Genomic DNA, 21,571 nt, shown 5'->3' with positions numbered 1-21,571 from the left:
CATCCTCCCAGGAACCTTGTAAGCTCCACCCCCTACCCAACCTGATCTCCTGGTTGATGGCATCCAGCTGCTCCTGCAGCATCATGGCCAGGGTCTGGGCATCAGAGTGGCCACCAGGTGAGACGACATCAACTTGAGAGCCCACCAAGCCCCCAGGTTCGTCCTCGTCCACATCAGAGATCTCAGGGTCACTGTCAAAGGCAGGGGTGGCAGTGGCCAACACCCCCGGCAGAGGTGATGGCTTCCAGTCCTTGGCAGACAAAAGGAGCAGTAATAAGATTCCCTGGATGGTTAGGCAGTAGGACCCGGCCTACCTTCATCCCACGGCATCAGTATTTCTGGAGGCCAGCTGAAAATGTGGGCTGCTGGAAAATGGGCCAGAGAAGGGCTCTAACATAGCCCCTCTGGCTCAAGGCCCCAGGGTCCCCCTGGGGGCTATGTTCTAGCTGCTGCCTCCTTTGCAGAGCTCCTGGGCGGCTGCTGTGTCCTCGTAAACAGCAGAGCAAAGAGTCAGGAGAGGTAGAAAAGAAGAGGTCTTCACACTGTGATCAGACTCACCTGACTCCCTACATACCTGCCTACATGCCTGCCTGCCTCCCTATATTTCTGCCTGCCTGCCTGCCTCCCTACAGGCCTGCTTGCTTGTTTTCTCTTTTATCCTTCCTTCCATCCTTTCCTTCCTTCCTCCTCTCCTTCCTTCCTTCCTTCCTTTCAATGGGGACTTGACATGTTGCCCCAACTGGCTCACAACCCTGCCTCAGCCTTCCAAGTACACTAACACACCTGCACACCAAACTCAGACCAGGTAGTTCTCAAAGGTGCAGATGAATCTTCCCCCACAGACCAGGTGTCCCCTCTTTCTCCATCCACCCCTTCCAGAGCCCCAGAGCATGTGAGGACTGGAGGGCGGTGGTTCTCTTCTGCTCTCTATCTTTTCTCACTGCCCACCCACCCCCAGCTCCCCGGGGCAACTCAGACACCGGCAGCTGCTCCTCAGGTGCCGTGCCCCGGGGCCAGTTAATCTGTCCTCTCCTCTATAAGCCATGCTTTTGTTCCAGGAAGCTTGTTAATTCCATTTTACCCCGGCAACTCCCTCTTGGCCACCAGAAATGAACAGTGCACACCCAGGCACACGCACACATGCTGTTGTGGGGCCTCGGGGACCACGGGCCGACTTCCACCCCTACCTCTTGCCCACCAGGAGGCTGAGGTGGGGTGGGGGGGGGGTCACAGCTGTTGCAGCTGACAAGAACCCCAACCCCAAGGCTGCAGCTGTCATTGACAGGGGAGAAGGCTGGGCCAGGCTTTGCACCACACGCCAGTCGTCTGTGTAACTGGAGCCAGACACACGGCCGAGCTAACCCCAGGTCCCCGGGGAGACCCACACACGTACAGCCTTCCACCCCTTACCTTGGCAGACTCATCCCTCAGCACCGCGTAGCGCCGATGCAGACCTGGGGGTGCGTGTGTGGCTGTACTCAGAGAGAACCGCACATCTGACGCGCTGCCCACGTGGGACCTGGAGTGGCAGGAGGGAAAAGATGGGCCCTGAAGACTGACAGCCCCGGCTTACACTCAGAGGGCCCGACGACTGGGGAATGGCCATTTTGGAGAGCAGCGGTCTGGGGCACAGCTGTCTCGAACATCAGAAGAGCTGCCACGGAAGCACAAGGCTCTGCTTATGCTCTAGTGCTCAGGGGTCAAGCTGACCCAGGGGGAAAAGCCTTAGGGAGCAGGAGGCCACTGTGCATAAGCAGGATCTCCTCCTGACAAGAAGTGGATTAGGGTGCTTTCAAAAGGTTGAGCTCCCTGTCAGAGTGGCCCTCGAGTGAAGGACCTCGGGCTATGTGACAGCAGCCACACAGGAGGGCTCTCGGCCTGGGGGACAAAGAGGAATCCAGAGATGAGCTCTAAGGGCCTTTTAACTCTGGACATCTTTGCTTCTCGGTTTTCTCCTCTAGCAACTCTCTCCAGGTTTCCTGCTCATCTGAACTGAACACCTGGCTAAAATGTAACCCACATGTGTCACCCGCATCCCCAGGAAGCTGCACCACAGCTGGAGAATCCGTCCTGGCTGCCCAACGTGTCTATGCCAAGGCACAAGATTTTAGGGTCCCAGGAACGATGTCTGGGCTAGCCAGAGCCTCCTCTGGACACTTCCACTCTGTCTTCTCAGCTCAGAAGCCTTGATGGGGCCCCACACAGAGAAGCAACCGATCCGACAATCTACGCGGTGTACCTGGAAAGCGGGAGCTCCCGTCCAGACCCCCCACTTCAGTCCTGTGAAAGGTCGAGTGACTTCACAGGCAAAGCCAAGAACTCAGTCAGCAAAGAAAGCAAGCAGTGGCTAAGGGCTTGGTGCCCCCTGTGTCAGCTCTCATTCAGTGAGAGCCTGTTCCATCTGGCCAGCCAACAGGAAAGGAGAAACTGGAACAATCCCAACTCCCTTCTCTTCATCCTCCTCCTTACACAAGAGCAGAATTCCTGGTGAACTTACAGGTCTACCACCTCGGACCTACAGAGACCTCTCACCTCCAGCCCAGCATCCTTTCCCCTCACTGAAGCACTGCCCATACACACACACACACACACACACACACACACACACACACACACATACACACACACACTGCCCTTCACCGCCTTCCTAATAGCTAATGCCCACTTCCCGGAGACATCAAGAACACTGACTGAAGGGAACGGCATGTCTAAGACACTGATTTGCAGAGGTGGCCAGGAGCCAAGAACATTCAGCAGCAGCGTCCAGTCATCTTGCTCCTCGCCCTACCTCGCTGAGCTGAGAACTGAGTTCAAGGCCGACTGCTTCACTACGTATGGCTGCAAGCCACACTCGCCATGTGCTTTTGGGTGAAGGGATGCTGCCGCTGCCACAGGAGGGAGACAGCATCTCAACCCCCGACAGGAGGGAGCGTTTGCCGCCTCCTTCCACTCTCCCCGATGTCTCTCTGCTCACTGCCTCCTACTTGAACCTGGGTGGTCCTCAGCCCTCACACAGCAATCCTAGAGACGGTGTCTCCAAAGAACTACAGTGAGTGGTGAGCTCCCAGAGGGCCCTGTGGGGTAGGGGAGCTCACTTAACTCAGCAGACCCTTCAAGGGTGTGCCCTCTGGCCAGGATCCAGGGAGCACAGCCTACTCCACAGCGGAGGAGTGCCAGCGATTCCTTGCCTTCCAGCGCCCCCTAGAGGACATGCGCTCCCTTCCTAAGTGCCCACAGGAGCTGAAGGGCATGAAGAAGGAAGACCCCGAAGGTCCTTCCTGGGCAGTGCTTTGGTGAGGGAATCTCCTTTCTCAGGGTCCATCCAGGACCATAACCCAGCATGCACTGAGTCCCACACTCTAGTACCTGGAGTGGATGCCATCCACAAACGGCCCCCCTCGACCCTTCAGCTGGTCCAGCTCCTGCCGCAGCTTCTCAATCTCTTCAGACAGGCGGCCCTGTGCCAGGCAGACCCAGGGTGGGATGGGGCCAGGGAGGGGCAGAGAGGGAAGAGTGGAAATCAGAGAGGGGGTACAGAGGGCGACAGAGTTGGGGAAAGTAGAACGCACTGCGGAAGTCCAAAGCCAAGGGCCCCAAGCTAGGGCCACAGATGACGCCAGAGAAAGGAGGTGTGGCTGGAAAATGAGCAGGAGATGGACAGAGGGAGGGGCCAGGCCAGAAATGGACCCTGCCAGAGAAGAGGTCTACAGCCAGGTGACCCCTCGGGGCCAGACAAATGCAAGGCCAATGAAGCCAGGTCGCAGAGAGGACCGGTTTTTTGTGCCACACGCTGCTAAGGACGGTGGCTGCCATTCCCAGCATGTAGGACTCTTTCCTGACAGATACCTTTAACCAGATCCTTCAGTGGGCCCAGAGTCTGAGCCAACCCTACCGCCTATGCCCATGGCCTCCATGTCTCTAGCCTCGGTGTGGATAAAGTGTGTGGACAGTCTATAGCCACCGTGATGGGCGACAGTGGTGGGCGGCGGTATAACGTGTGCATGAACTAAGAGAAGCCAGCACACGGCGGCTGCGTGCACACCAGGCGCTGTGCCTGGGGCCCCCCACGCAGGCAGGGCTAGCCAGCCGCTGGGTACCTTGCGGTAGTGTGGCGCCTCTGTGGCATGCTGGGAGCTCTCCAACTCCTGGATCAATGAGGGACAGGAGCTGTGAGCCGGGGCCCTGACTGGCCAGCGACCCCTGCTCTCAGACGTCTTCCTCTCCCAGCCTGCCTCTCCAGGACAGTGTGGCTCTCCCTGGCCAGGAATGCTGCTCCTTTCTCCAGGGGTGGCCGTGGTGGCCTTTACTGCTGTGCCTTTATATGCCCCCACACCCCCCCCGACACACACACTTAACCGGTCACATTCCCATCCCACGCCTCTAGTCAACCGGGCTCCACCTTGACTCAGCCCCTTCAGGCAGCCGCGGCCCCATGCTCAGCCTGCCCACACAGCCTGCCCAAGCCCCCTCACCTTCTCCTCCAGGGCGGCCATCCGTTCCTTGAGGTGGAGCTGCAGACGCTCGTTAGACTCGCTGAGCAGACGGTCCACGGTGTCTGACAGCCGCTTGTTGTGGTCTTCGTTCATCTTCTCCCGCTGACGCACCTGCACCGCCCAGGCATCTTAGCCACCGCAGTCACCGTCCTCCTCCAGAATCGTCTGTTCCCGCCTGGGTTCTGTGCCTCTCACCTGTCCCCTGATCGGCCCCCTGGGGCTCTTCTCCCCAGCTCCTCCCTAACTGCGAGCCACCTCCTGGCCCTTCGCAAGCTCTTTCCCTGGCCTGGCCCCTCTTCCGGGCCCCTCCACAGACCACCCCGTGAGCCTGCCCTGGAGATGGAGAGGAGGCCAAGATGCCTGGCTGGTCCCCTCACCCTTGCCAGCTCCTGGTTCTTCTCCTCCAGCTGCCCTTCCAGCTGCCGCAGGTGTTCCTCGATGTTGCCATGGCGTTCCTCAGCCTAGGTGCAGGGACAGTCAGCCACCTTTGTTCCTTCTGCCCGGGCCCCATATGCCACGCACCCTGGTGTCAAGGGGGTCTTGGGGGTCAGGGTCTCGGCTGCCACGGAAACCGAGCTCTGTCGCTCCATCTTGGAGCAGAACTGTTGTTACTTTTTCCCATCTCCTGACTCTGACATGTTCAGAGCTAACCTTAAAACGTATGCCCACTGGACCCTCACAAGGACTAAAGGAATAATCCACGGTAAACATGGAAGTACAGTAAGCATGCCATAATGCTAGCCTCACTATGGCCATTACCTCTACTACTAAACAATCCTAAGTGGGGAGTTCTCCCTTCCTGGCCCTTATCTCCAGAGATGGAGACACCGCCGTGTCTGTTGACAAGGCACCCAGAATCCTGCATCCCTTACAGTCAGGAAGCCCTTCCTTAAAATCCTCCTGCTCTGACGCCCTTGAACACATTAATCACTTCAGCCCAGCCCTTCTTGTCAGTTTCCGCTCAGCATCCCACACGCAGCATCCTCTGCTGTAACTTAAATCTAGTGCCCCATTCTAGGTCTGGAAAGACCACAGTGACCACCTTAGCCAATGCTACCATCATAGAGGTCAGGAAACTGAGGCCCAGTTAGGGAGAGGTTAACTTTTCTTAGCTCACAGAGCTAATCAGCAACAGGAGCAGACGTGGCCCTGGGTCTTCAGAGCTGTGAGTCTGATCCCTGGAGCAACCATCTGCCATAATGGCAGTCTCTAAACTTCAGGCTCTGGGTCAAGTGCTCATGCTCAAGGTTCTTTCTACCCCAGGATTTGGAGGTAGCTATGGTTTGCACACATTAGCACCACCTCCCAAAGCTTCCCACCTGTTAGGACTCCGAAATTCTTTGATTATGGTACCACATGTCTAGATCCAAGCATGTCCTCCTCTCTTCCAGAGTCCACTGGTTTCTAGCCTGCATACCTCTCAGGGACTATTGCCCCAGAAAGCGACCTCTCCATTAGGTAAAATTATATCCACCTTTAATCCATTCTAAAGCTGAAGCCTTTCAAGCAACCCGAGATGGTCTCTATGTCTAGAATGCTTCAATTTGGTATAGAAAGATGCTTTTAGTCTAAAATTCTACCTGCTTCCCCTTCAGGGATACACAGATTTTGACGGTATCTCCCCTGGGATCTCATCTTTCCAGAGATGAAACTCCTACAGCTTCAAACAAAAAGATGTATCAGCTGGAATGGTACAGATGATGATAAAAGTACTCTGCATCTGTGGAGTGGTTTCTTCTTAAAGGACTCGCCCTAAGCCAGGTGGTGGTGGTACTCAATTTTAATCCCAGTACTCAGGAGGCAGAGGAGGGTGGATCTCTGAGTTCAAGGCCAACCTGGTCTACAGAGTGAGTTCTAGGCTACAGAGAGAAACCCTGTCTAAAAAAAAAAAAAAAAAAAAAAAAGTGGGGGGGGGCTGCCTTAAGAGGTAATTAGGGCGAGGATGACTCTTCCAACTGAGAGACACAAGGTAGTATGCTTGATGATGTCTCACACTGGGGAGCAACTCCCTGGCCCCCAGCCCGATGTGGCCCCCCACTCTCCTCATACCCTGCCTGGCTCCATGAGAGCCTGGGACACAGGAGATGGTAGATCTCGGGCCCCTGGCCCACTTGCCTTGGTGAGGGCCGCAATTCTCTGAGCCAGCTCAGCCTCCACCTCTGGCAGGGTCTCTGCCTTGCGCATCGTCTGCTGCAGCTTCTGCTCCGCCACTTCCAGCAGCTCCTGCAGGTGCCGGGCCTTCTCCTCACACTGGCGGCGCAGAGAGGAAAGCAAGTCAAGAGGAAGTCCCCTCCGCCACCCCAGCCTCGGCGGGGAGCAGGTGGCCGACCAGAAGCATCTCTGTTCTTCCTGTCCAAGGCGCCTGACTTCCTCTTTCCCAAGTGAACCTGTAAGGCCCCAGGGGCTCCTAGACCACCAAGGAGTGGTTTCCACATGACCACCAGGACCCCTAGGGTCAGGCACAACGTCTCCCCTCTCCATCTAACAGAGTTACCTGGCGGTGCAGGGACTCCTTGTTGGCCAGCTCATTCTCTAGTTTGTCATTGAGGTCATGGATGGATGTGGCTTCTCGCTGAGCAGCCAAGTAGCGCTTCTCGAGGGTGGTGATTCGCTCTTCCATGTCCTCCTTCTGAGCGAGAGCCTGGGTGGAGCAGAGGGTCCGGGAAGGAAGGTCACCAGCCTTTCCCTGCGCGCCTCCTATCTGCACCTTCCCAACTAGCACCTGGCTGCAAAAGCCCAGAAAGGTCTGTGATCTGGACTTGACCTGGCAGTTTCTGGCCTTGACTCGGCCCTGTCCATCTTCGTCCTCACACCAGGACCGTGCCGAGTGTTCAGTCTAACCCTCCCCCACTACCTACCGCCTGGACCTCTGGTCACACCCTCCTGAGTGCCAACACCTGTACCAGCAGGATGCAGTTTCTGAGAGCAGGCCTGGGCCTCCTCACCCACCTCTCGGAGGTCCCGCTGATGCTTGCTGCTCAGCTCCTCAGACTTGATGAGGTCTCGGCGGGCTGTGCCCAGGTCCTCCTCAAGTTCGGTTACGGTCGGCGCTCAGGGTGACGAGCCGCTCACGGGCCTGGCTCAGCTCATAGTTTTGCTTCTCCAAGAGTCCCTGTAGCTCTTCCACCCGGCCAGTGTCGTCCTCCGGGGACAGTGAACCATCAGCCACGGAGCCAGAGACTCCCACACCCCGCCCTGCTCCATCCCAGGGAGCCGAGGAGGGAGGGACGCGTGCCCACAGGCCATAGCTCTGCCCCCACAGTAGAGCTCAGGTCCAGGGACACTCTCTTCCCACTGAGCCTCGTGGCTCACCCCTGACAGTGGACAAATGCCCTTGCTCTTCCAGTGTCAGCTCTTGTTTCTAGTCTTTTCCTTTTGGCTCCGCCTCGTGTAACCCAGAAAGGGACAGATTGGGGAAGAAAGGCTCAGAGACAGAAGGAACACCCTGCCTGATGCTGATGCACAAGGAAGATGTGTGGGCATGCGCATCACGTGCGTTAGCACAAAACTGAAAATCTACACGTTACTCTGCAAAGGAGTGAGGAGGGAAAGAGAAGTGGGGATATCACAGAGAGCCCCAAATCGAATGCAGGCAATATCCTACTGAACCTAGGCAGGCAGAGCCTCCCACTCCTGTCTTGGGGAATACAGGCCTCGGCTAAACAATTCCCCATTACCCACTTTCCACATGCGCTTTGGTCCCAGCTCCATGGTCCCCTCCTCTTCCGCCGCCACTCCATCGCGGACCCCCGCCCCCTGCTGCAGGGCAGACACCTGTAAGACACAGCCCCACCCCCACCCCCAAAAAAACCCAATAAGTCAAAGAGACTTCCTGCACATTCCTCACCTCCTGGAAAGACATGCCTGGCCTGGCTTCAGCTAGCAGTCCCCAGCCCGAGCAGGCAAGACACCTGATGAGCGACACCGCGCAACAAAGAGGGAGGGTAACTAGTTGGATTTCTCCCGGGGCTACGGTGCAGACCCAGCCCGGCAGCTTACCTGCTGATGAGCTCCCGCCAGCTGCTCCTCCAAGGTGGTAACACGCTCTAGCGCTGCCCGGAGCCGTTCTCGGACCTGCCCAGGGTAAGGAGAGATGGAGGAAGAAAGCTAATCCCCCACAGAGCTCCGGCTGGGGCAGCCACGGGCTTGGTCTGCCGCTGTCGGGCACAGGAAAACGCGAAGGGTCTGTGGAGAGGCAAAGGCCCCGGAGAGAACCTGTGGGGTTGGAAGCTAGGCCAGTGGTAGGAAGAGCCCTGCAGATGGAAGACCAGTTCCCTGATACCAGGGGCAGAGAGCCCGGGAAGGCACAACAGGAGAGTCAAGGAGGCCTGGATAGACTGGAAGAAGGGGGCAGCAGGAGGGTACCTTCTCATCCAGCGCCTTGTGGTGCTCAAATAGCGACTTGAGAGCCTTCAGCACCTCCACCTCGCTGGAGACACCCGAAGGTGACTGGGCCTGGCGCTTTACGACCGTCATCCGCAATGAGCGCTCGTGGCGGGACACCAGGCATTCCAGATGTTCCAGAAGCAGCTAGCAGAAAGCAGGGGAGGGCAGGAGGGAGGACCATGGGCACGTGCCCCAAGGGCTGCCTACAAAGCAGGGCCCACAGAACCACAGAGTGCAATGTCCTCAGTTAACACTGGACCCCAGTTCAGCTGCCCTGGCCTCTTCCCCAGAACCTCAACCCTGCTGTGACCCAGGAACCACCAATAAGAACCCAGTACTGAGGACTAGGTAGCCTTCCCATGACCCCAGGATGGGAGGCAGAACCCACCTAGCCAAGGTGCTGCCCGCTCACACACAAGGCCACCCCTTACTTACCCTTGTATTATTTCGCTCTGCTTTCAGCTCAGATATCTCTTCCTCCCGCTCCAGAAGCTGCTCCCGACACATGCTGAGCTCCCGAGTTAACGTGGCAAATTCCTGAAAGCCCCCCAAACCCCACAGTGCTTGGGATTCAACTCTAACCGGTGCTCCAGAACACCCAAACGTATCCCAAACGTATGGTAGGTAGGCTTTTCTCATTCGCTCCTTGCTTTCATCCGCCCACCTCCCTCAAATCCCAGCCTGTCCCCGTGGCAGGGCAGGACAGGAAGCCTGCAGCTACTGTGAGCTCCCCGCAATTAGGATTCCAAGGAAGAGAACTGCACCCAGAAATGATTAAGTCTCCAAGTCTGCCCTGCAAGGCCTGCCCCTCCAGCCATCAGTGACCAGATTACACGCTGGCTCCCTCCCTCCCTCCCAGTCTCTGCAATTCTCCAGCCACTCAGTAGCCGTCTCCTTTGGAATCGCGGAGGGCCGTGCCATTGCATGTCTGATGGAATGAGGCCCACACAGAAACAGATGGGAGTTAGGAAGAGAGAAGAAAGGTGCCATAAAGCTCACAGGAGCGTGATTCCCAGGAAGCTTTCTCCCACCCCCTCCCCAGGACTTTGCAAGCTGCAGGTGGCCAGTAAAAGAAAGGGAGCCACCTACATGAGAGCAGAAGGGTCTACAGCCCTGTGGTGTCAGCCCTGGCTTCTGGGTGCCCTGTTCAATCCAGCCAGGGTTACAGTCCAGCATCGGATGGCGTATACTAACTGTCCCTTCCTAGAGGAAACTCTCCCAACCCCCGCTCTTCTAGGAGGACAAGCAACTAGGGAAGCGTGCCTGGCCTTGGAGTTCCAGGCCCATCATATCCCACTAACTTGATGACATCATACCATCCCCCTCCAAAAAACAAAAACCTCAGATGAGCAGCTGCACCCTGTGGGGCTGTAGAGGCTGGGCCCAGCCCCTCCTCAGCAGCCCCCTTTAAACACCAAGAAACCAGAACCTCAGGAAGGATTCTCAAAGCACTATCCCCTTGTCACTGCAGCCCAGGCAAAAGGGGATGGAAGGAAGGGACAAGGGACCAGAGAGCAGGGCAGGAGAAACTGAGGGCTTCCCACCCTATTCCTTGATTACTACCTTTCTATCAAAGCCACAGCCAAAGTGAAGGAAAGTTAAAGATTTCAGTATCTGGAAGCTGAGGCCTGAGCCTGATGTTGCTTGGCCCCTCAGCTTACACACACACACACACACACACACACACACACACACACACACACACACACACCTAGAGAAAGGACTTGAAGGCATGCCCACACCTCAGGATACCATCCCATCCCTAATGGGCTATGATGCTCTCCTTTCCCCTGCCCCAAGCTGGGCAGCTACCTCGTTTCCCTACCCTAGGATGCTGTGCCCTCCCTTTCTAGCTCTAACTCATCAGATAGTCTCCCGTCAGGAGAATCCCCCAAAGGACAATGCTGTCCACAAAGTTGAGTACAAACTCCTCCTCGTTTTTCAAACTTTTCTCTCATGGCTTTTTTCTGTGTCCCCTAAGACCTAGACCACCTGCGTGACTTACTGTTTCCAAACACCAACGAAACATCTAGGAAGCACACCTTCACTGGGCAGGACTCCCTCCCCTACACAGCCCAGCCCTCTGTCACCCCCTGGTGAGGTCACACTCCACTTCCAAAGTCCATCTGAAGAGGGTTCAGCCTCCTCAGGGACTTTCCAGACTCCCCAGAGCAAGCATCCCTCCCTGAAAACCATCAGATCCTTGTCAATCACTGTGGGTGAGACATAACTCCTCCCCTTACGAAGAAGACCTAGAATCAAATTTCAGCTCTCCTCCGGTCAGCTACGTAACCTGTGTACATACATCGCCCAGGCTTGTGATGGGCAAGGTAGGAGGGGCCCACGTGCCCACCCCTCCTCTCTACCAGGGTCCATATTCTTAGACATAAACCATCACAAGACTCTGGGCTCCTAGGTTGAAATGCAGCAATCCAGGCCCAGCCCTGATTCTCCCTGAATTTGGAGAAGAGGCCTGCCAGCTGAGGCTCAGGTTCTCTGGTGTCTCAGGACTGCCTCCCCTAATCCCGGCAGCACCCCCACTGGCTCAGGGTGGCCTGTGCAATGCATCCAAACCCTTCTCTGTCCTGAGAAGAAGTGGAGAGGGCAGAGTGGCCAAGTAGACTCCATAAGTACTGTACGTACAGACAGACAAACCCCCAGCCTCCCTGGACCTAGTGACCTGGCAGACCACACCTTCTCTCACAAGCTATAAGAGAACTCATGCTCCTGTTCCTGTCTCCAGCCTCTATGCATCCTCACCCCATCCCACCCCACCCCCAGAATATCCACCCAAAGGGTACTAGGCAGGAGGCAACTCAGATTTCCAGAGCCCATGTGGTAAAGTGGAAATAAAACAGAGAACAAGACAACGTCTTGGGGGCTCGGGGTACACAACCCTCCCACTGTTACTTACTACCTGCATAGCAATATGCAACTGACTGACCCCCCCCCCAGGCTTTCGGCTTCATCTTTGGTAGAACACGGCGACAGTGCTAACAGCACCCGCTTCGTTGTGAGACTCGGCTGAGATAATCTCTGCAGAATGCCTAGCCCACAGAAGGTGCGCAATAAATGGTGACTAAGTTTTAGCTACTGGAGGTGTTGCTGAGGACCAGGAAATGGGATGCAAGACACCTGGCTTCGAGGTTCAGCTCGACCTATAATTATCCGTGTGATGATAAGATGTCTTGTTTGCATCTGCGCAGGAGGGAGAGTGGAAAAGACAGTCTCTAAGGCTTCTCCCCTCTCTACTTTCCTTGATTCCCTCCAGCTCCTGAAAACTCCCGGTCTCTGCTTAGAAATGAGGGTTCTTTCCAGTCTAGGGTGCCACCTACTGGTAGTCTGGGCCCCCTACTATTGGCAGTCGTGGCAGGATTTTCTTTCTGCATTCATTTCTCCGGGTAAAGCCAATCTAGACAGTGGCACTTGGAAGGAAAGGGTTTATGTAGGAACATGGAGATGAAAACACTCTGTGGACTCTACTATCTGATATGCAAATTGATGAGGGGTTGAAGGCCCAAAGGTGTTGAATTCAAAGGAGCTGGGGAAGGAGAGTCTGTATCCTTACCTGGGGGAGGGCAGAGTTCAGGTGTCGCTGGAGCTGGTCTCGCTCGTGAAGGGCATCCTGGAGCCGGCTCTGTGTGGCTACCAAAGTTTCCTGACTCTCTCGAAGGGACTCCAGCAACTTCTCTCTCTCATCCAGCATGTTCACCATCAGCTGCTCAAAGTTGGCGTCAGCATCGGCACCGTGGGGGGGCCCCAGGGGGTCCCCCTCATTGATTGTGGGCATCACCTCACACATGATGGGGATGGACAGAGCCTTCTCAGCGTCAGGTCAGGGGGATGGGGAGAACTCACAGGGTTGGCACCTGCAGAAGGACCCAGGGCATGGGTCTCAGAACAGGCAGTGCCAGGCAAGTAGACAGGTGGGTAGGGGCTTCTCCCATGGCATCAGTTGCTCTTGCTCTGAAAGAAGCCTGGGGCCTGCAGTGTCCCTGTGGAATGGAGCCAGAAGGCCTGGCTTAACCTTTCAGGGCTGGGGCTGGGTGCCCTGTGTCCCCACACGAGCGGGAGGCATCGGCGTGTGGCCATGACAGGCTGGGCGAGCCGGGCTGGGAGGCAGCCCTTGTCTTAGACTGAGCATCAGAGCTTGGCAGAATCCCAGCTGGGTCTAGCAACACCCATGGTTTCTGGAGGGCGGTGTGGTCTGTGGGAGAAGAGAGAGCCGTGAGGACCAGCTAGAGAGAGAAGGGCGTCGGGGGAGGGGCAGAGGAGGCGGGCCCCGGACCAGAGTGGGAGAGAGTCGGAGTGTCAGCACATACCCCCTCTCGGGGCTGGCTCACCTTGGTGGCACCTCATTAGTTTTCCCAAAGAATGCACATGCCTCCTGCCTGGCCTCTGCGCCTGCAGCCCCTGCAGCCCCTGCCCCCCACCCCTGCAGCTGTCAGAAGTGCAGCCGCAGTGGTTCCCCACCCACGTGGCTTGCTGGCCAAATATAGAAATGATTCAGTCAGCGGTAGGGGAGCAGCCGGCAGGCTGCCCAGAGTCCTCCTGAGACCTGAAGGTGGGAGGAGAGGAAATGGGGTCTCTGCACGCCCTCGCCCCCCTCCCCCCGTACGTAGCCTTCTCTCTCACATTCCAGCCAAGGCAGGTTCCAGAAAGGGTTAAAAAGACTTAGAGGATGGGAGTCCCACAGAGGCTGGACTCCCACAGTATGGCTGAAGTCTTGGAGAGGCCCAGCCTGGGCACTGGGGCAGGCAGAGAGCCCTGACCTCCTAGGATGATGCCCCTAATTCAGGGATGAGGCTGGCTTGTCATTGCCCGCTTCTGAAGTCTGCCAAGGAGAATGGGTGCAAACCCTAGTAGACTCACACCCTCCACCTCTTTGCTGGAGACCGAATGACAGAGAAGCCCAGGTCTATATGGGCGTGGGGACAAAAGTGGTGCTTCCAGAGGGAGACCTGTGTGAGGCGGCCTACTCATAGGAATCGACTCCCTTGGTACAGGTAACTTCCCACGGCTGGAGCTACCAGTCAGCCCATGAGCATGGATGGGCACAGCCCAGGGCCCCAGTAGTCACAGCAAAGGACGGCCGGATATGGAAGTCGGGATACACCTGGGAATTTCTCTGCCTACCATCATTTTTCAACCTCCCTGGCCAGGAGGTTAGGCCACCGGCTTCATCAGTTCTCAGAGGGAGTGTCTTCAGGTGGCCCACTGGAGGAGAACTCCAAAGCCACATAAAGGTCCCGACACAACGATGGGTACCCTGGAGACCTACACAAGTGGTCCTGTCCTTCCTGCCTCACACACCCCCTTCTAGAGACACAGGGGCAGCCTATGCACGTTTTAACAGGAAAGACAGGCAGCTTGGAGGGAGGGTCAAGATCCAGGATGAGAGAGAGATGAGATACGGGCTTCTGGCAGAGCTGAGTCCAACGGGAAAATAGAGTCCTGATAAAATAGGCAAAAATGGGGGACTAGTGAGGAGGAGACAGAGAAGCAGCTAGAAAACCCCAGAGCTCACAGCTATTTCCAGAGGAGCCACAGCTCAAGCCGGCACCACACACACACACACACACACACACACACACACACACACACACACACACACACGAAGGCGGGGGTGAGGAGCAGACAAGGGAACAAGGAGAGACCTAGGACACACACACATCCTCCCAAACGGAGAAACAGACATGAACTCTTCTCATGGGGATCCTTTCCTACCGGCTGAACCAAGGTGGAAAGTTGTAGTCAGGCAGGCCAGGCTCGCTCCCCACCCCAGAGCCGCTGGGAACACAGGAGATGGACTGTGGCTCCCCTCTCATAGGCTGCCCTCTGGGATGCTAACAACAGCAGATTCTCCCACCCGGTGTTTCAGAGCCCCTTCACCCTGAGTGCTCCAGGCTGTGAGACTGAAATCCCAGGGCCCCAGCTTCCCCCTCCAAACACACCAGCAGCAGATGCACATTCTCTCTGCAGCACCACACCACCTCTTAGTTTTATTTTTTCCCAAGATTTTTTCAGAAAGCTTGAAAGAGGAGAGAAGGCTAGACCAAGGCCCCTCGTGTAGACATAGTCCTGGGGACAAGAGGACAATATGGAGCTTGGGGTGTGGCTCAGTGATGCAGGGTTTACCTACTACACACAAGGTCCTGGCCTTGGTCACTAGAGGGGGATAGAGGGGAAAGAACGGGAAAGAAATGTGGGGAGAAGGAGAATAGTCTCAGAAATGCTCGGCACCCCGCAGATGGCTTCAGGGCCAGGTTCCCAGGGATCCTCCACTATAGCACAAACAAGTCTAGAGCTTAGGAAACCAGGATGAGTCCAGCTGCATGAACTTGGCCATGGTACCACTCCTGAGGCCTGGGCTGTAAGAAGGAGCCTGCAGCCCTGGCTTTGCCTGGCTTTGGGGAGAAAGCACCCTACCATGTCAGAGAAGGAACTGCCTTCATATTGGGCAGGAAAGCCTGGGGATTTGCGAAGCTCCTTCTGTTCACGGCCATGTCACATGATGGCACCCCATTTCATCTGGAAAGTTTCTTCTAAGAATGATGCTCCTCCGGGCAGTGGTGGTGCAGCACTTGGGAGGCAGAGGCAGGCAGATCTTTGTGAGTTCGAGGCCAGTCTGGTCTACAGAGCGAGATCCAGGAAAGGCACCAAAACTACACAGAGAAACCCTGTCGCGAAAAACCAAAAAAAAAAAAAAAAAAAAAAAGCTCGAGTTCCCAGGTGAGACCAGGGTGAACAGTGTAAGGTGCTGGCTATTGGGTGCAACCCAGCCTCCCCAAATCCTCTTGGCCACTCTGACAACTGACAAGCCGACTTGGGAACCAAGAGCCTTTTCCCAGCCTCCCTGCACACCAGGCGCCAGGTGGTATCTCCACTTCCTCTGGTGAAATGGCACCTAGAGCTGGCTGGAGATGAGCCCAGAGACAGGTGCCAGGCAGGAAGCCCTGGAGGACCACGAAGGACCTCCTGCCCACCCCAATCGTTCCGCCGTGGGTAGGCAGAAGAAACTTTAGACTAGCCACATGGGGGACCCCTGGCTTCTCCCGCTCCGCAGCCAGCTTTAAATAGTGCAATTATCATCTCAGCCTAGCAGAAGCTGCAACTCCCAAACTCACAGGTCTTGATTCAGAAGAGAAAGTGCCAGTCCCCAAAGCCAGCATTTGCAAGGGGCTTTGCCAGGAAGGGTGTGGGGCAGGCTGTGAACAGCAGAAGAAGGCTCAAGAGTGAGTGGGTGTGAATGTGGGCTGGGGGGGGGGGGGGCTGGAAAGTAGGCCTCTGGCTTGGGAAACATAAAAGGCGATCTCTGAGGCATCTTTGGCTTCCCCAAAGTCACCCCCCACACACACACTTTCCCCTAACAAACAGGAAGGACGGACACTCCAGTCGGATGCTCTGGCTGGCTCTGGATTCACACAGGCCTGGCTCCCTACTGCCCTACCAGATGGCGGGCCCCACCACTCGCCTAGCTTAGCAAAGACGACAGAAAAGCTGATCGGAACTATGCTCATGCCTGAGTAGACCATGAGCTGGCGGAAGAACGAGCATCAGGGCAGGAGCTTCTTCAAAGCCAGCAGGACAAGAGGAGGGTCTTACACACCCTAGATGAAGGGGGAGGGGGGGCGCGAGTCTGAGGACATGGAAGTGGTGACCCAGAAAAATGACGACGATGGCTGCCACGATGATGTGTAGGCATTTATCACATGCTAGAATGGTGTTACTTTCATCCTCACAGTTCCTTACGAGGAAGACACAATCCCTCTACCCATGTCTCAGATATGATAACTAGGACTGGGGTCACACAAGTAAGCCCCCACAGACAAAAGGGAAAATCAGGATTAGAGGTGTAGCTAACCCCAAAGCGGGGCAGGTCTTTCAGGCATCTTGTCATCCCTGAGAATGCCCTGTCTCACACCCCTCAGGGTGACGGGTGGCCTTGGGGAACTAGCTCAGGCCCTTCCTCTGGCATTGTCCTCAAGCCTGGGGAGGGTCTGTGCCATCATGCTCACCAAGGTGGCCATTTCCCTACTAGTGTGACCTGTCTCCAGAGCGCCACTCACACCCTCAAATCACTTCCTCCTGCCTCAGCTGACTCCACACAGAATTACAAGTCTTTCCTTGTGTCACCCACCACCAACTCACTTGCACGCTCTAATCACACACACACACACACACACACACACACACACACACACACCCCCCCGAGTCCTGGAATCCCTTAACCCCAGTGGCACCAACAACCATCTGCTCATGCCCTCAGACTGCTCACCTGTCCTTCTTTCTCAGCCAGAGCTTCTCCTCCTCCTCTCTTCATCACCCCCAAGACATTAATTACCTGGCCTGCCTCTTCTAATGAACTTGGATTGTCCAAGCTCATCCCACACTTCATCCATGGAGCCTTGCCTGATCCACACCCAAAGGGGAGGGCTGCCCCTTAGAGACCTATACTTTTGGGTGTTTGTTTGTTTGCTTGTTTTTCGGGACAGGGTTTCTCTGTGTAGCTTTGGAGCCTGTCCTGGAACTCACTCTGTAGACCAGGCTAACCTCGAATTTACAGAGATCCGCCTGCCTCTGCCTCCTGAGTGCTAGGATTAAAGGCGTGTGCCACCACCGCCCGGCTGAAGGCCTATTCTTATACCTCCTTCTGGCACTGGCCTTCCTTTACATCATCTAGCTCTGTAGACCCTACATAAGAACCCTAGGCAGTTTTGGAAGCTCTAACAGCAAGTCTTCATGGGAAAGAAACTGAGCACACATGTGGGATAACTGGAGGGACTTCTAGAAGTTCATTCCTGATAGACTTCAAGGAACTCCAAGGAGGAAATCCTGGCCCAGAATTATGGTCATTTACCTGGCCCTCTGGAAGTTACAGTCTTCCACCAGCACCCTGGGGCAGACTCTGGAGCAGGCTGTTCATGTGGCCCTGGGAAGATACTTACTCTCTCCAAGCTTCAGTCTCCCTCTCTGAGATGGAAGTGATAGCTAGCAGCCCCCACTTCAGACAGCTGTCAGAGAATTACAGGTCACCATCCTAGAAGTGTGGACACCATTTCCTAGTTAACACACAAACTCTGTGTTAACTCTCAACACCAAAGGCTCCGGAGCCCTCAAGGATGAGCCCACCTGAAAATCAATCTGATTTCAGGAAGCCATTCCCAGAGAATTAAAGTCTCGGACAAGATTTACTTGGGAGTTGCTGGTAGCCTGACACAAAGTCTTCGGACGTGTCCAGTCCTCCGCACCTCCTACAAGAGTAGCAGGGAATTCTGGCCTCTGCCTTTCTGGTTTCTAAGTCTGACAAAGAAAGGACATGATGATACACAACACTTCAGGGATCCCACAGGTTGTCAAGAGGCTCATGGGAGACAATGGCCAAGAAGGGGTTCTGAAGGGGTATCAAACATGATCAAAGTACAAGTTGGCACCAGCTGCCAGCCTCAGCACTCAGCCCTCCCTAACACCTGGCATTCCAGGTGGGCACAGGGGGAGGCACTGGCTTACCCAACAGGTTCCCCTGGGCCAGAATCTCTGAAGTCCGACTTCCTAGTTACTCCCTAAGAAGACGGCTAAGGACCACTTCTTCCCAAGGGAGTTCAATTCACCTGCGAGCACACACTGTGCTGTCCGGTCTACGCCCTCCTTGACAGTGAGGGGAGGTACTGCCAACAACCACACCGGGGCACTGGTAGAAACCAGTTCTGCCCCGGGCACACCTGTCAGCTTAGTTCCTCCTCTGGGACACTGACTTCCAGGGATCTCGACTCTCTCTCTAACTGCAAAGGTTGTAAACTGGACACTCTGACAGCGCTTCCGAGGGCGGGCATGGTGGACGCGGTGTGACCAACTCAGAGGGCTCTAAACTCTCTTCTATTTCTCTGTTTACATTCTATTGGTTGTATGTCCGCATCTGTGTATGCCATAGCGTGCATGTGGAGGTCAAGGGAAACTCTCAGGAGTCAGGTCTCTCCTCCCACTGTGGGGCCCGGGGCTCAATCTCGGACTGACAGATCTTCACAGAAGGCACCTTTAACCACTGTGTCATCTCACCAGCCCACGAGCCCCCTTTTCTTACTTCAATCTCATTGATTACAAACCTGTCCCTTTACAGGACACTTGATCAAGGTTCCATTTGTATCAAAGGGATGTTAGTCTAAAACCTGATTTGACCATTCCTGGTTTAAGGACTGTCTATTAAGATACAAAACACAATCCTCCTGTTTTGCTAAAAATCTTCAACCAGAGATCTGGAACATCAGTGCAACAGAACAGACCTGGGACAGCCACAAAGCTAACGCTGGGGTCTGTCAACCACTTTCCACATCCCAGATATCTCACAGAGATGGTGTATCACCCAAGCCAAGACTTAAGGCAGCAGCCCTGAACACAGCCCTCCGCTTCTCCGTCTCATCACGAGGACAATCATCCTAGGCATCTCCTACTAATCAGCGTCATCCGTTGAAACAAGTGTTCTCAAATAGTTTTCCAAAGAAGAAACAAAGCAATGGGTGTGGTATATTTGGAAAATAAAAATCTCTCAAAGCCAGGGATCTGTGTGAGACAAATGTTCAACAGGGTTCTCTGGCATGGGAAAAAAATAAAATGCTCAGAAGTTGCTGCATTAGTGAGTCAGTCTTAAGATTAAGGGGCTATCACATTGCAGCAAGCAGTCCTGGCCAGAGTGCTGACAGGTGTCAGGGGGAGCATCAGGATATAGAACCACTGAGAAATGCAAGCACTGTAAAAGGGGCGCGCGCGCGTGCGTGCGTGTGCGATGTGTACAAGTGTTTATGAAACAGAGAATGAGGGGGTCATGTGTCTTTATGAAGTCAAATATGTGAGCGTGTACTCCTGAGAATGCTTGGTATGTGTGTGTAGCCATGGAAGAAATAGGAAGAGGAGGAGAATGGGGTAAGAGTATGGTCATGAAGCTAGGCATGGTAACGCACACCTTTAATCCCAGCACCCAGGAGGCAGAGGCAGGCAGATCTCTGTGAGTTCGAGGCCAACCTGTTCTACAGAGCGAGTTCCAGGACAGCCAGGGCTGTTCCACAAAGAAATGCTGTCTCAAGCAGGGCCTGAGTGTGTGCATGAAAGGCAGTGAGTGTATAAACATTTCATAAACATAAACAGTGAGTCATAGACATGTGTGGTTATAATTCCGTGTCAAGCTCATGTCTATACGTGATGGTGTGTGAGCATGTGCACAGTCATGAGACTGAGTGTGTGTGGTAAAGACAGGCATATGCATCTAGGAGGCAAGAAATCTCGTATACTCCTAAAAGCACAGTGGGACCATGAAAGCTCGTGCGTATGTGTGTGATCATGAAAGTGCTCTGTTGGTCATGAAAGAGTCGAAGTGAACCTATGTGAGAATATCTGAGAGAGAAAGGAGAGGGGGATGGGGATGAAAAAATAAACAACTCTCTTTGTTCCCAGTATTCTGCCCCTCGTAAGGCCAAAAGATTTAGCCATACTACCGTGGTCTTGTGTGAGCTGAGGTCACAGGAATGGGCCCAACCCTCCCTTAGATTACCTCACTCTATTAAGGATGCGCTGCAGGGTCTCCCAGCACAGGTCTCTATGTCCATGAGAGAAGGCTGTGTTCACCCCAGGTCACCTCTCAGAACGTCAATTAGCACGGAGCAGCCCTCCCCAATCTCAGACAGCCAGGCTTCCCAACTGTCCGCTCTCCGCCTACTCCTCTTAGCCAAACATGGGAAAGCGCTCTTCCAAAGCAACCACCCTGGCCCATTGTACCTATCACCTTCGGCCCAACCACCACCCCCCACCTACCTGTAGCTGCACATCCCCCATCCTGTGTGCCCTTCACATCTTAGGAATAAGGAGCTCGGTATCACATGAGGGGACTTTCATTATTCTGTGGAAGTCTTTCTAAAAGTGAATGGAAACCTCTTTCCCCTCTGAAAAGACAACCGTCTTTTCATGGCCATGGAGGCACATCAGATATGCACAGAACTGTACATCTGCAACTCTGGCACTTGAGTATGGGGGCAGAAATAAATTCAAGGTCATCCTCAACTATACAGCAAGTTTGAGGCCAGCCTGTGCTACATGAAGCGCTATTGAGCACACATGCACTCATAATTGATGAGACTTCAACTCACTGGCTGGGCAAGACAGCGACAAAAGCCTCTAAATACAAACTAACTACTTCATCTGACAATTAAAAAGTTATTTCAAAGCTGGGCACAGTGGCACACACCAGCACATACCAGCACTCAGGAGACAGAATCAGGTGGATGTCTGTGAGTCTGAGGCTAGCCTGGTCTAAATAGTGAGGTCCAGGACAGCCAGAGCTATGTAGAGAGGCCTTGTCATAAATACATAAACAAACAAACAAATAAATAAATAAATACGTATGTATGTATGTATGTATGCATGCATACATTTCAGGAGGATGGAGAGATGGCTCAGTGGTTAAAAACATTGGCTGCTCTTCCAGAGGACCCAGGGTTTGAGTCCCAGCATCCACTGTCTCTAACAACTGTCTCTAACTCCGGTTCTGGCGGATCCAATGCCTTCTGCTTCCACAGGCACCAGGGACACACCTGGCACAGTAATACTTAGAAGCAAAGCACCCATACACATTAAATTAAAAATTTTAAAACTTTTAAAAAGTATTTGAGTGCCATACAATAACATGTCACATAGTTCTATAATTA

General features: G+C 54.6%; 1 protein-coding gene across 1 annotated transcript in view; it reads right to left on the bottom strand.

The window, feature by feature from the left end:
• Positions 1-21,571, bottom strand: part of Ppfia4 (PTPRF interacting protein alpha 4) — a 48,473-nt gene that overhangs the window by 23,700 nt on the left and 3,202 nt on the right. The window contains 14 exon segments of the mRNA XM_028876613.2: positions 42-250; positions 1,411-1,519; positions 3,367-3,458; positions 4,473-4,604; positions 4,871-4,954; positions 6,609-6,743; positions 6,988-7,134; positions 7,443-7,538; positions 7,540-7,635; positions 8,175-8,267; positions 8,493-8,567; positions 8,859-9,023; positions 9,315-9,416; positions 12,448-13,086. Coding sequence (XP_028732446.1) covers positions 42-250; positions 1,411-1,519; positions 3,367-3,458; positions 4,473-4,604; positions 4,871-4,954; positions 6,609-6,743; positions 6,988-7,134; positions 7,443-7,538; positions 7,540-7,635; positions 8,175-8,267; positions 8,493-8,567; positions 8,859-9,023; positions 9,315-9,416; positions 12,448-12,681 — 1,769 coding nt within the window. The 5' untranslated portion in view covers positions 12,682-13,086.

This window comes from Peromyscus leucopus, chromosome 15, assembly GCF_004664715.2.
Source record: "Peromyscus leucopus breed LL Stock chromosome 15, UCI_PerLeu_2.1, whole genome shotgun sequence".
In the NCBI taxonomy this organism is placed as follows: domain Eukaryota; kingdom Metazoa; phylum Chordata; class Mammalia; order Rodentia; family Cricetidae; genus Peromyscus; species Peromyscus leucopus.
The sequence above is the reverse complement of the archived record's forward strand: the minus strand, read 5'-3'. Positions and strand labels throughout refer to the sequence as shown.